This window comes from Ambystoma mexicanum, chromosome 2q, assembly GCF_040938575.1.
Source record: "Ambystoma mexicanum isolate Mex_15411 chromosome 2q, UKY_AmexF1_1, whole genome shotgun sequence".
Classification (NCBI taxonomy): domain Eukaryota; kingdom Metazoa; phylum Chordata; class Amphibia; order Caudata; family Ambystomatidae; genus Ambystoma; species Ambystoma mexicanum.
In genome coordinates, this window is record NC_090924.1 from 355350724 (window position 1) to 355365863 (window position 15140).

At 44.8% G+C, this 15140-nt stretch overlaps 1 protein-coding gene across 3 annotated transcripts in view; it reads left to right on the plus strand.

Annotated features, from left to right (window-relative positions):
* The first annotated feature begins 5144 nt into the window (after positions 1 to 5144).
* Positions 5145 to 15140, plus strand: part of RBBP6 (RB binding protein 6, ubiquitin ligase) — a 726265-nt gene continuing 716269 nt past the window's right edge. For 2 of the 3 annotated variants that reach the window (XM_069647373.1, XM_069647374.1), the window contains exon 1: positions 5145 to 6388. In XM_069647373.1, the coding sequence (XP_069503474.1) occupies positions 6223 to 6388 (166 nt within the window). In that variant the 5' untranslated portion in view covers positions 5145 to 6222. The remainder of the gene's footprint in view (positions 6389 to 15140) is intronic. The other variant, XM_069647376.1, reaches the window with a different exon arrangement.

Genomic DNA, 15140 nt, shown 5'->3' on the forward strand with positions numbered 1-15140 from the left:
GTTAGAGAAGCACAGATATGGAATTTTGGACGTTTCTGTGCAGAGCAGTGATCCATTGCCACCGAACATTGCGACTGTGCCATGCCGACCCGAAGCACAGCTGATTGTGAAGTACGAATCCCGGTTTAAATAATTGCAATACGATTGTCTTTTTGTAAATAAATGTTATTGTACAGTGTACCTGTAAACCTAACCCCTACCTTCACCATCATGGGTGGCGAACAAGCTGGGTGTCATCTTTGAATTCTCTCTATTCACCTCACATATGTGTATGTATATATTTTTCTCATGTCTCATCTCATGTAAATGTAAATGCTGCGCACTGTTAACGGAGGGGAGGCTTGCGTATTGCAAATAATAAAACAAACAAACAAACAAACAATAAATCTCACTTTTAACTCAACTCCTGTGGTACTTTATACTTTCCCTGACCTTCCGCCAAAAATTAAATGTCTCAATTTGGGCTGCAAAGCTCGCAGACAACGGGGACAAAATTGGGGCACTTGGAACGCGCCAGCCAAGCGGGCCGTGGCATTTGGGAGAGAAGCCAGTTCGCATTTGCACATTGAGGCGCACTACATAGACGGATTCTAAACTTCAAGTTCTCACAGATGCCTATACTACGTGATGTTGCAAATAAAGAATGCGAAGGACAGCGCCCAGATGAGGCCCACAAGTCGCACTGGAAGTATAAGGGTCTATTGTTTTTTGACCTTGAGACAGTGACCATGCCGAAAGAACTACATTTGAAGGGAGTGCGCAATAACGTAAGAGACGATAAGGCAGAAAATTCAGAAACTAGACCGAGTTTCATTTTAGGTCAGTATACAAAAAATCGTTGTCAAGAGCACGGTCCGTTTTACAGACTGCATTACGAAGAGACACAATGGAAATTTCAAATATAATGTAAGTAAATCTTTACACGCTTTTATACCGGAATGAAGATTTAATGAATGGATGCATGAATAAATGAATGAATGAAGAGCTAGGAAAAGCAAGTAAAACTGTTCGTAGTGGGCACATGGGCATGCAGGTCCACAGGTCTCCCCGATCTCGGTCCTTGGCCCAGCCACTTTTCCCTGCACTACGGGACTGTCTCTGTATCCTTCAGCCCCTTCTCCCGGCATTTACCTTGCACTTGCCACCAGCTGGCCCTATTATTTAATTTGTATTCAACTAACCATGTACAGCCCTTCCCCATGCGTGATCAGAAAGACACCTGGCCTAGTAGGATTGTTGTCTGTCTGCCCTTGTTCCCCACCTGCCTCGTCACGCCTAGAAACACTTGAGTATAGGCGCGTTACAAATGCCATATCATATATCATATAATTCCTCACGCATGTAGACTAACTGTCGTTTATCATTGTGTGTTTGCCTCGATTTATCTCGTTACTTTTCGCATTGATTTTAGAGACGAACATACTCCATTGAACTGTCCTTGCAAGCAAATAGTTTATGATCGGCCGTAATAAATAAAATGAGTAATATTAATGAAGTTCGGCTAGCGATACTAATTATCATTTTTTTGTTTTCATAACAGGTATTTGATCCCTTTCTGCCACTGCCATCTGTTTGAGACACCAGCGGATGGATTCTTCAGCAGACACCTGCAGCTTCGTGTCAACAACTGGAGCACGATCACCATATTATGGGACGATCGCCAAGGGCCCACATGCCCTTATGCTGTACTAGTGGCTAGAAGCAACATATCAACCTTTAGGCTGGACTAGTGCCTAGTTGACGGAACAGCCTTGCGGTTCACCGTGCTTCCAAAGTGATTCTTTTTACGAAAATTAACACCCTGTGTACCATAAAGGAACAGCGCGTGACTCAAGATGAAACGGAACAGTTATTGCGGATACAGATAAAAGAAAATAAATGGCTTCCGGAGTTCATATGGCAATTGCTGAATATTCTCTAAACATTTAATGTCAAATAAATGTACTTTACCAAATGTACCGTGTTGCTGTTTCATTTTAAAGTACAGTTTCATATTCGGAATTGTGGCGCGCTGTGTTGTGAGTTGATCTGTGTTGGTTTCCGGGTACTGTGTGGAGTCGCGCAGAAGACGACTGGGCGCGTTTGCCTACGCAGCACAGTAACGTCACGGGTAGAGGCGGGGAATATGAATGTTTTGATAATGTCAGGCTCAGGGGCGGGGGAATTGATTTAGTGCCGCAAAAGCAGGTCAGCCAGGGCGATCGGGGAAAAGATAGGATTATCAGAAAATGGCGGCTCCCTGGTGCTTGTTTTCGCGTGCGTTTAATGGACGAAAACTCGGGTAAGGTCCATAGGAAAGTTTTCTAAAATCGAGCCACTTAGGCTTAAAAAAAACATGGCCGACCCGTAGGGACAATAAAACATTTTACTAGACCATGCCTTTAAGTGTGCAGTTGTGTGAGGAATGTAGTTTGGTTTTGGATTTTAAAAAAACATGTTTTTCCTGTTTTGGGATCTATTGTCTGGGCACCTCCAGTCAGGTAATTCTGGAAGGGTGCTCTAGCACCTGGTTTCATTAAGATGTTATTGGTCCTGCATGCATGCCTAGGATTCAGGTGTATTATCACCTTGAGAAGGGTGGATTGATGTAGGTTGGTGTGTCCGTGGATTAGGGTTGGTTTGTTGCATGATTGAGGGCTGGATCCCTAAGTATGACGTCTGTGGTGGCTCCGCTACAGACTAGTAGTGTGTTTAAGTTTGGTATCTTGCTATCTTTGCAGCTAGATTAAGTTTATGGTGAGGGATGGTTGTTTTTGCCATTAGCTTGGCGTTGGGTAGGAAGAGTTTTAGATGCTGGAGTTTGGTTTGGGTTTTCACTCATTCTGTAATTGATGCTCCTATAGCTATTTAAATTAAAGTTGTCCTTATTTTTTTCCCTCTTGTTGTGATATTGTTGTTATTAAGGGGAAAGATGTGTTAAGTCTTAAGTCTTGCTGCCTAATGTGGTTTGTATGCTAATGTGGTTGTAGAATGTTTGGATGCAGGGTCATTTGACCCCACCCCAAAGTGACATCCCGGGAAGCGATGAAACACGACCTTTCACCCCTTGACAAAACAGGAAGTGGCATCAAATAGCATTGGTCCTAAGTACACTAAATTACTGTGAATCCAAGCAGACGTCAAGGCCAAATGATAATATGTTATTGTATAGCACTTGCGCTTAAGCTCTTTTTTATAGAACAAATGTGCATACAATATCACCCAACATGTGTTGGTACTCATGTATCAACCTAAGAAGGATGAAAGGCTTTTTGAAAAAGAAAAAAAACTTGGAAAAAAAAAGAATTCAAATTTTTTTTTCTTCCAAACCAGCCCAGGCATGGCCAGAAACCAGCCCCCACTACCCAGGGACGATTTCGGCCCCGCCACGGGCCAAAAGGCTGAGGGGCCAATCCAACCCGGTTTGGATGGAACGTTATGTGCGGAGCGTGCTGCTAGGTTCTAAAGTATTCAGTTGGGACCTGGGGGCTGAAGGAACAAGGGGACTGGTGGATGTTTCCTCTACCAATGTGCCTAACCTGTTTAAGTAATTGACTTACCTTTTGTGTCAATTCAGTAAAGACGCTTAAATCTTACCTGCGACTCGGTGCACTTATTTGGCTCATAATCTTAAATCCAACAGGTCGCTCCACGAGGGCCATGGTTGCCTCCTGGGCTGACGCACAAGGTGTCTCCCTTCACAAGATCTGTAGGACGACTACCTGGGCGGACCCCGGTACTTTCATCAAGCACTACAGGTTGAATGTGAATAAGCCCAACAATGGTTTCTTTAGGGTGTGGGTTTTGTCAGTGGGCCAACTGTAGGCCCGGGTTAGTTCCTTATGCTAAATAAATTGGTGGTGGCTGCAACATTGATGCAGGGTCTTGGTGTGTGTCATTGAGCCCTTCCACGTGCTATGTACATAGCTCTCAACTCACACGCTTTTGGCGGGTGTCACCCGCCTTGTAAAGGGCTGACTCACCCGCCAAGCCTCCTGCACGCCCATTCATTTCAATGGGCGTCTCACCCGCCAAAAACAAAATCGGGTGATTTCACCCGCCTTTGCAACAGAAATGGTTGAGAGCTATGTAGGTAGCTTGGGTACTTGAAACAAAAGGGGGCGTCCTGTCGTCTGGAGCCAGACGTTTATTTTCTAGTTTAGCTTGGGTACAACTCATAGGTCAGTACTGGGACAAGGAAGAGGGATGTGGAGGTAATGCTCGGATTAGTTAACAATCTTCATTACAACTAGTCCTATTCTTCCTCATCACAGACACCCCTCAGACCCTCCGTGCCTGCCCTGGGTGTGGATGGTCCCATGATCCGACTTGAAATATGGTAAAACTGAGGATTGTGGGTAAATAGGGGGTATTATACCTCCAAAAGGAAAAGAAAAAAAAAGCTCCTGTGTGGGAGGTGGGCCTCATAGGTAAGTACTTTGACGAGGAAGAGTAGGACTGAGAAAATAAAGATTACTGGTAAATAATCAGAACATTTCACCACTTGTGCCAAAAAAAGGTTTGAGAATCTGTCCCACTGTGTCTTCTTCTGTAAACGTAGGTTTACACGGTTAATTGATGAGAAAAGAATGTCGTTTTGAAAAAAATTTAGACAGCAGTTTTAGAGCTTTAGCAGAGCACCATAAAACATCCTGGCCTGTTCTGTAAATAATGGGCTTTGACTTATTTGCAACTAGCAGCAATATGCACGACCCACAAATCCCCGCAGATCAGGGTAAGAGCCCCGTTTGACCTCCCAACCCAAAACACGCATACGTGTTTGAGGGTCTCGTGCTGTTGTTTGGATTAAGCGTGTCCGTTTAGGCCACGCCCATGCCCATTTAGGACACGCCCGACATTGAAGCCACTAATGCTAAAAATATAGGAAATCTGGCTATTCCAAAACGATTGTGTACAGTGACTGCCGTATATAGGAATATGTAAACCCATAGAAAAGCTACAGATGTTGACTCTGCCAATGCCTGTTTTTTTTACCATTTGCTTCAACGTTCTGGTAAAACATTAACGAAATGTGAATAGAAAAAATAGGAATTCCTACATGACGACATGTGCCTGACCTTAAAATGGCAGCTACTTTGGAGCATATCATGAATAGTTCCCTATAGGTGAGCGTCAGACAGCGCATGTGAGTTAGCCCGTTGCTCCGCCTCTGACTGAGGCTGAGATGGTAGCGTCACAATCTGTCGCGTCACGCGCTCCTCGCCCGGTGTCATTGTGACGCGCCGCCCCTGCCCCTCTGTCTCCGAGACCCCGTGCGCGTGACGGACCGACGGGAACCATTTGCGACTATCGGTGTAAGGACTACATTGACGAAGCAGGAAAGTGTCGCCGGAGTAGAGCTGAAATCTTCACCTTACGCTCACGGGTCGCCCAGCGCCCGTCTGTCCGTGAACGGAAGGAGCGGCCTGCGTGACACCTTGGGAGGAGAATAACCACAGTGCTGTGCCTCTCGGGACCCGCAAGCCTCACTGAGGAGTTTAGGCCGCCACAACCCCCTGCGCCCACTTGAGGAGTAGCCGCCCACAAAGACGCCGAGGAAGGAGTAGCCCGAGCGACCGGACGAGACGAAGGAGAAGATGAGGTAGTCCCGAGGAGACACCGGCCCGGGAGAGGGAACCCGAGGAGGATCCGAGATGATCGCACACTGCTCACTGGAAGGATATTTTTTTGTCCAATTAGGATCGCAGTAGGACTGATTTGGACCGCATAAACCGGTGGCCCGGCTCCCCGGAAGGACTAAGGGTCTGAGCCAGGCTTGCCAGAAAGACTTTGGGCTGAGCTCGGAGAGGGACTGGGAACCCAAATCGCAACCTGGAAAGACTGACATCCCGCGTGGTAGCAAGCTCGTTTCCACCACAAGAACTGAGGTGATTCCGTGGGGGAGTGAGGCCCCGAAGGAGTCACCGATTCCCGGAAGGACATCAAAGAACCTGCGGGGGACATCGGACTCTGTGCCCTCGGACTACCCGGCCCCGCCGCTGCTCGGCCTGTGCCGCTGTCCGTGTCTCTCTGTGCCTTGTGCCGGCCCCCGCTTCTCTAATACACGCTGTGCAGTCAGTATGATGGTTTTCAGTGGTGTCCTTCGGGGAGTGTCAGTGCCCCGCTAGGAGGGCCCAGGGGTCTTGCATGTGTGGGGTGGTGGGTAGGGGTGTGTGACTGGTGAGGGGGAGGTGTTGGTATCCCGTTTGTGTGGAGGTGGGGGGGGAAAGCAAAGCTTTTAACATGTCGTGTGTGCATTATAAGTTTTCCTCCAAACTGAACTATGACACCGTGACCTTTGACGGGATGCACATCTCGCTGTGCGACTTGAAGAAGCAGATCATGGGTCGGGAGAAGCTGAAAGCGGCAGACTGCGACCTTCAGATCACCAACGCGCAAACTAAGGAAGGTAAGAAACCACAACACTAAAGATAATCCTTCCCACACTATTGTTTTGCATGGAAGATGTCGTGACACCCCGCCCCATCTCACCCATAAAACGTTACTGTTGTAGAGTTGCATGGGTATGTTTATATTCCACCAGTTTGCCTGAGGAGTCGCAGGTAGCTCCTAAAAGCCCTTGGTGTCAATTGCTCCCGGTAATTTCAAATGTTGTCATGGCCAGCTATGTTTACCCGGTATGAGAGGGCTAGCAGTTGTGTGTCTCCCAATTACTGCTTATCAAACTTGAAGCTGGTAATTCGGCTAATGGTACAAATTGCAATGTTACACCGTCTCCACGTATACCGACGGTTGAAAGTCACACCACAAGTCTACCCTCCAGTAACTTTGCGCCTTAACCAACTACTTAAGTCGTGTGTCCTCGGAGGCCTTAACATATACTGTCTTCCAGTGCCAAAGACCAACATTGCATTTTGTCTCTTGCTTGAAATGGTGTCCTCGGGGCCCCACCCTGTTTTTTTCATTTGGTAGACCACTTTTGGTTTCTCTGTTCACCCCATTTTAAAAACTCGAGGTTAACGTAGAGAAAGTATTTTAAACCCTGTGTCATAGTTATTTCTTGTAGATATTTAATTAAGTGTATTTTCAAGTAATAACAAATTGAGTGTTTGTTTTCCCCTCTCCCTTTTTATTTAATTCAGGGCAATACTCGTACGTAGATTTTTTATTTTTTTCCGCCTTTTTTTTCTCGAACCTTAATATGTTGCGTTCATTCCACATTTGCTTCTCTTGTTTTCAACAACTTCGATTTTAAGGACCAGAAATACAGAAGTAAACTAGGTGGTTACTGTAACAATCCTTGCTGCTGACTTTTGGATTTTTGAGTTGCTCCTTGTCATGCAACATTCGGAGGATGCACCATCCTTCTCAACAAAACATTCCCATAACCTATTCTGAACATATGGCCAGTTGGTAATATGTTGTTTTTACCCTTTCTTTTTTTTAATTTTTTTAGATGCACACTTTCCTCGAATCAATACGTTTTCTATAGATCCTTAATCGGCTATATTAAAATGCAGATCATACTTGATGCTTTGAAATATGTACCCCTTATACTTGTACATTTTACTCGTCACATTAATACTTACAAAAGTGTGTCGTCATAGGTTTCATTATTTGAGTTGACCTGACCTTCATCTCTTTTTTTAGATCTATGTGCACTTTTGCCCCGTAAATGAATTATTTTAGAATTGTCTCTATTTACTTTGTTATACTGAAACCGGCCACCATTATTCTACATATTTCTGTAACTAATACTGCTCGTTCTAAGGGAGTTCTTGTTTGATATCACTTAAAGAATGCTTTTGGTAATTTATTGACATTCTTCCTTGATGAAAACACGAATTATGCTAAACATCAGCGTTCACATATTTTCTTATTGAGATTTAAATGTACCTCCTTAATGTTGGGGAGTCTTCTTAAATCCTAAACATGGTATATCATTGTCCTTATTGTCGTGATGCGTAGTAAGGAACAGCTCTGCCACGTTTGTCACACAGCTCCTGGAGAAACTGGCCATCTCCCAGCTCAATCTCCACACTGAATCTGTTGATTGTCTTCATGACCATCAGTCTGGCTTCAGAGCTGCCAGAAGCCCAGAAACTGCTCTCCTGAACATTCGTGAAGACCTGCTCACCAACCTCGACTCTAACACCCTGTGCATTCTTATCTTGCTTGATCTCTCTTCTGCCTTTGACACTGTCGACCATGCCATCCTGCTCAACCGTCTCTGTGATTACCTGGGTATCTCTGGTCAGGCTCTGGCGTGGCTGACTTCTTTCCTCTCCTACTGACCCTCCCAGGTCAAAATTGGGTCCTTCCCCTCCGTCATCTTTTTCTCTACCTGTGGTGTCCCCCAGGGATCTAACCTCTCTCCCTGGCTGTTCAACCAATAACTGGCACTCCTTGCCCACTGCATCGCCGCTCTGTCCCAACATTGTGCTATGTGGATGATACCCAGCTCATTTTCAGCCCCCCCCCCCCCGGCCTCCTCCTCCTTCCCTCATCTGTCTGCCATCCAGGAATGGTGTGCTGCCAACGACCTCTGCCTTAATGCCAGTAAGACTGAGATTCTACTCATCGTCGCACCCTCTCCCTCCTTCCCAGCCTCTCTTGGCCTTCCTCCCACTCCCACCTGCAAGGCTAAAAACTTCTGGGTCATCTTCGACTCTGCACTCTCCTTCTCCCCTCACATCTCTGATTTCTCTAAGAAGTCACACTACCAGCTGCACCTCTGAGGTATTCTTCCTTTCCGCTCCTTCCCCCAGAAGCTCACTGTCTCCAGAGCCCTGGTTCTCTCTAGCCTGTACTCTTGTAACAGCCTCTATCTAAATCTGCCTGCCACTACTCTCCGCCCTCTGCAACTTATCCAGAACTGGACTGCAAGACTTGTCCTTGGCCTCAAGCCCAGGGATCGTATCTCTCCAGGACTGAAATCTCTGCACTGGCTCCCAGTGGCCGCGAGGATTAAGTTCAAAACCCTCTGCATTGTACACAAGGCCTTCTGGGGTCTGGGGCCGCAATACCTTCAACTCTCTTCCTAAATATCTTCCTTCTCGAGCTCTTCGCTCATCTGCCTCCAACTCCCTCAGGGTCAGTCGCTTCTCCAAGCAACGAGTGGTGCAGATAACTCTCTTCGTTGGGGGCCTCTCTCTGGAACAGCCTTCCTGCCTCCCTGAAACTCGAGGAGAACATCTCCGGTTCCGGAAACACCTCAAAACCTTACTCTTGGCTTCTGCTTTCTCTCCTCCCCTCCCCTGCTGAATTCCTGACTGAAATTGCACTGATTACCTGGCCACCCTTTCTGATCTCTGGCCCAGGCCCCGTCAATTGCCCACCTGCACTGCCTCCCTGGCAACCCCTGCACCTGGGGACCGTTTTCTGTATCCCTACAGTCCCCCTACCAGCACTTATGTCTGCACTTCCTTGCACTGCCACTAGCTGGCTGTTTTATTTATCTTATTTATTCCACTTTCCCATGTACTGCACTTTCCCCTCTCCCTTCCCCCACCCCCCTTCCCATGCACTTGCACAATCTGAATGACACCTGGCCTAGTAGGATTGTTGTCTTTCCTCCCTCTGTCCCCCTGCCTTTCCTCGTAGCGCCGTGCCTTGAAACACTTGTGTATAGGCGTGTTATAAATGCCATATCATACTAAATAATTTTGGAATAGCCAGAAACTTTCCATGCTGAATTGAATTGCCTTGTTTGTCTCCAGTGAGAGTATCATGTTTGGCTTGGTTTCTTGCAGTTTTGACCCTTCATGCTAGTCTTGTTTGTTTTGTTCTTTGTTAGTCGTAGCTTTTATGTTATTTGGAAAACGTCCCTATCACTAAAGAAGCAGTGTGCGTGATGGTCGTTGCTAAGTAGTTTTATTCAATATGTTGCTCCTTACCATTTTGAATTCCTGTACGCTGCCATCATGTGTCCAAATGCTGCTGGCTCTGTATTCACCATGTTCTTGTCTGCATTCATTGAATGTCTTGCATGCGGACAAAGTTTCTGCATACATTTTGAGTTGTGTATGTTCCTATTGCTTTAGGAATCCAAGGATCCTTCGCCTGCTGATCATCCTGCTCTACTGTTGTCCTTCTATGAATAATCAAGGGGGTGACCTATTGTGATCTTAAAATTAACTCCCTTTTGTATTTTGCTTGCACAGTTGGTTCTTGTCCCCATTCATTGAATGTGTATTGTCTTAAGTTCAGCCTACTGATGTTGCTACACTGCATAACTGTGCTTCCGAATCAAAGCTTAGTCGCAGAGTAATTTTAAACATGCCCCACTGTGGCTAAGTTATTTTACAGTCTGAGAGTGTTGTATTATCAATTTGGTCAATGGTACATGCATAGTTTTCTAAATTTCTTTAATAGTTCTATTTTGGCTTGATATTGTACCATTCTGTCCCTTGAGCACCAGTTTTCCTTGGTGTAAGGAAAAGTAAATGTTTCTGTTTTTAGAAACCTGTGATTAGGGCCATTACTTTTCAATATCGCCATCCGTGGAAAAGGATGTTTGCAGTTTTTGTTAAAAATAATCCTTCTAACTGCAGTTTAATTTGTTTTTCAATTCACTCCTTTTTGAGTTTATTTATTTATTTATTTTTTTTCTTGCTGTCTGAACAAGGTAGCGTAAACTGCCGGGGCATGTTATACTACTTGATCTTTGTATAATTCAAAGCCATAACAAACGGCAGGAAGTAATGACCTTTCGGCAGACCGTAGTTCAGGGTCTGCCGAAGGGTCATCGCTTGCGTGCAAATAGTAAATTGTAATCCAAGCAACAGTTTAATATTTAGAGGTGACTAGTGAGGTGGCGCCTGAGAAGTGTGGTGAGGTGCAGTGTGAGGTCTCATGGCAGACTAGGGCAGCCGGATTCAATTATTTTTGTAGTACTCTGCCGTCTTTTATGAGGCACATCGCTATAGGAGGAAAGGGGCTAGCATAAATCTGTGCCGCCCCATACTCCCCCATTGGGTACCTACGATTGAGGGCTTGTTTCATATAATTTTTATAGATTACTTTGGCTGGAGGCTTATGAATTTCTGTAGTTTGGTGTATTCTTAAACACTCCTCATCTACCACAGTGATAAATGCCTGTTATGGACTTCCACCCCCAACTTTGTTTGTAAGAGCTTTCAGCTTAATTCAGTCTTGGCTGTTGGGTGCTTTTTTTAAAGCAAAGCGGGGATAGTGTAACAGGACCCCCTTCCTTACTCAATATGGGGGGGGGAGTCTGCTTGTGAAGGCATGTGAGCACTGGAGCAGATCTAAGGTGGATGTGTACTGAGAATGAAGGAGTCTGCCTGTTTCTGCTTTCTGTTAGAGCTCAGAGTATCAATCACTGAGACCTGCGAGTAGCTAGTGGCAAACGTTTATGTTCTCTTGAGCTGGTATGGTACCATAACAAAAATCTTGCATTATAGAACTCGATATGTCAAACTACTCCACATGTGCCCCTGCACACTTCAACTTGCTAGATGATGTTTTGGCTAAATGAGTCGGGCCTGTCCAGGATTTTGTGAATGTGTTTTTTTTCAATACTGATTGATCAGAAGATTGATTTTCTAGTGATATCTTTGGAGTTTTGTGAGGTTGAAGCCAAGTGTGTGGCAGGCTTTGAAGCCTGAACTCGGGTGTAACGTAAAACGTTTTGTCAGAGGTTTGAACATACCGTATCTTAATTGTTTTAATGACCGTCTGATGGTGGATCACTGAGCTGGAAGAGGTAAAGCCCGGGAAGGGTCCTGATCTATGAGGCTGGATGTGCCCATGGTGTGGACTGCTTGCTGGATGCAGCACCCGCCACATCCTGATTAATGTAGAGTGACATCCTTGGCTCGCTATGCTCCAAGTGTAACCGCTTCAGCAGCAGACACCAGGCCGACCTGTGCGTGTACATTGTGTGGATTGAGGACCTGCAGTGGAATATAGTTGAACTTCCATTTCTAGCACTCCGTCATAGAGGGACTATGATATTGGTGGGAGTGGTAAGGGCAATGAATCCCAAGAAACCTGAGGCATTTGTAATTTAACCAAATATTCCATGCTGATTAGAGTTGGGGGAGGGGGAGGGGGGGAGGGGGCAGCTGCATTTGAACGTGGTGCCTGTTATCCCTTGCTGTTGTGCTTCAACACACCCAGCCATTCCCTGGGGAGTGAGTTGCGCAATGGTGCACCTCAATATAGATGCTATAATTATAGTTGGATTGTAGACTACCAGCTCCTTTATATTCATGACTGGCTCTCCTCATCCTACATGGTGAGTTTATATTGAGTCATCAGTAGGAAGCCCTTTGGGTTTCTCAGCCACCACTATGGGGCAATAAGATGGCTATTGTGTGAGACTTGTGGTGTACGAACATAAATGGAACACATACTCTTCGCATCAATATATTTTGCATCAGCATGCAGCAAAACATAATCTTTCTGGCAACTTCCTGCATTATTTAGTGCTCTAACACATACCCTAATTTTGTGTTCATCGAACCACCATGCTATTACAAACTTTAAGCCGGTTGCACACAGGTTGGTATTACACATGCGGCTTATCTTGTACTCTGTGGTCTATAGGAAAATGGGTTCCAACGTGTCCACGCAGGGTAGACTAGTGAAACGGCACAGTAACATTGCTGGTAATGGTTCATCATGAGTTGCTTTGTTTTTTAATATAAAAAATATTACACCATGAAGTTCATGGGTGGAGTTAATTTCTCTTACATCAAGTAGATATATTAGTTATTGAATCTGCAGGTCTGGCAGCATTTTCAAAGATTTATTTTGTTGGCCCGTTGAATGCTCATTTTGCTGCTCCATTTCGCATTTAAAAACATTTAAGGATGTGATACATTGTTTCTTTTGTTAGCTTCCTCGGTATATGCTTCGCTAATGTTGCTGTTTCTCAAGTGTTTAAATTGCGCAGTCAAGCTTTTCCTTAATGCATTTGCATGGTGGCTTTGATCATTAGAAAAAGCCTGTTTGTCTTATGAAACGGTTTCACCAGTAAGATCATGGCAGATTTTAAAAAAAAAACAATTCTTGCTTACTGGGTGTATGTGAGTTTCCAGTGGTGGTGCATAAGGCCACCTAGTCCTGCTTTTTATTGGAATTTGTAGTTTTTCCTTTTCCAAATGATTTTAAAATGGCCCCTTCCTGATCTGCTTTGCGAGTAACATGGATTGTTTTGTAGCTTTGACACATTCTGAATGTCGCAAGGCTTACTAGAACCACTGTTTGTGTCCTTATTTATTCATTGTCCTTTCTTCCCTTGCTCCCCTCCCATTGCCCTGTGGCGCTTTGAAGCACTGTCTATTGTTTAAGCGGCATATCAATAAAATGAATACAAATAAATGCCAGTTTTTGGTCATTGCTTTTTTTATATATGATCTGCTTTTGTTTTACATTTACCTCGTCCAATGCCTTTTTTTTTTTTTATTCCCAATTTCATGGATTTTGTTGAATGCGTGTGCAGGGGGGGATTGAAGTCTGTTTTTTTTCTAAATCCTGTAAAATGCTCCATTTTTTTTTTTTCTTGAATGTTTTTGAATTCCTTTGAAATAATTTTCCGTATGAATTGCTGGAAATATATGCTGAATTCTAATGGATTTTTGCTGTTTTGATGCATGAAGTACTAGGTCATTAGATTCTTTGCTGTTTGTGGATGGAATGGAGGCTTGTATGCCAATTGTACAATTTTGGTTTGCACTGGGATGTGGGATATACAAGTTGCTTCTAGAGGTGTAGAGTAGTGTCTGTTGGGACAGGGCCTCCAATTGCTGTTTGTAGAATTTGTGAATATTGGTACAGGGAGCAGTCGGTGGCCAACTCGATTGGGCCTTTGGCAAATAATCATGGCTGTGACAACATACTGGTTCTTTCTCCTTTGCTTGGGTGATTGTTTCCCTTAGGTACCCTAGAATGGGTTGGTGTTCCCCATCAGTAAACCGCAGGATCTGGTCCTACATCACATTGAGGGAGGGAGGGGGGCATAGAGGATTTGGCAGCGCTGGGCACCAAGTCAACAGCAATTTCATCTAGCGGCAGAATTGCAGTTAATGAAACTCGAACCTTAAGTGGCTGTGTGGTAATGGAAGATGTGAATATATTATACTACAGGGAGGACAGAACAGGCTGTCTTAAGACTCCCAAGAAAGCCCAATCTGCCTTGCTCCAAATCTTCACTCGTTGCAAAATTAAACCTTTCACCACGCAGTAGGACTTCTGTGCTGGACCTTGTCAAATGCCCTCCTGCCTGCTCCCTGGTGCTAACTTGGCTCCCCTAAAAGCAGCCCACTTAATTATGGGTGTACAGAAATGTGATCCTCTCCTGGCCAGAATACTGTTAGAGGGTGCATGTATCATCTAAAAAGCAGTTCAGCATAGCACATCAGTATTCCTGGCGGCTAAGCTTCATGTATCCGGTGGTGTCCGTTACTCGCGGTGCAAAACGGCCAACTGGCTCAAATCGTTCTCAGCACTCGTGATATTCCTAATTCCAAACTTAAAATGGTTTTTAAAACACTTTCTTGTCAAGCCAATCAAACTGGCATATCGACAAATTTAAAATATTTGCATATCCACAGGAGCATTTTTTGTGGCTTCCCACCCAAGACATTCTTGCTAACAGTAAAATAATTAGGGAGACTATTCATATTTTTCTCTTCTCGGGGGATCTCCAGGACTTGCAGCACATGTCTCACTATCGTTTTGGGATGAGGCGGCATAAAATGTCATTGGTGGTAGAGTAGATAAAAGCAAGTTCCAGTTTCATTGCCATATCCCTAGGGGGATAGTCTTCAGTTCAGCCAAGACAATTTATTTGACCAAGTTTGACGGCCCACATATTTGTCAAGTTATTCCCGTAAACTATACCATGAATATTTTTCTTTTACCGGTGAAGAGGTAATTTCCTGCACTGCATGTGGCGATGATGCGTCTTTATAAGCAGCCATCTTTTGCTGACTATGGACGGTACGTGAGTGATAGATTAAGTAGAACACGCCTCTAAGTATATGGGCCAACCATCTAAGTATTTTTTGGGGACCTGTACAAGGAGGAAGATACTATATATGTCGTTTAGGCTGAGACGGACTGCAGATTAGAGAGATGGTACGAGCCGCCATAAGCTGCTTGACGCTAGGTGTCGGCAGCCAGGCGCACGTTAGTTCAGTGATGGTGGGTTCCCTCATTCACACTGCCAT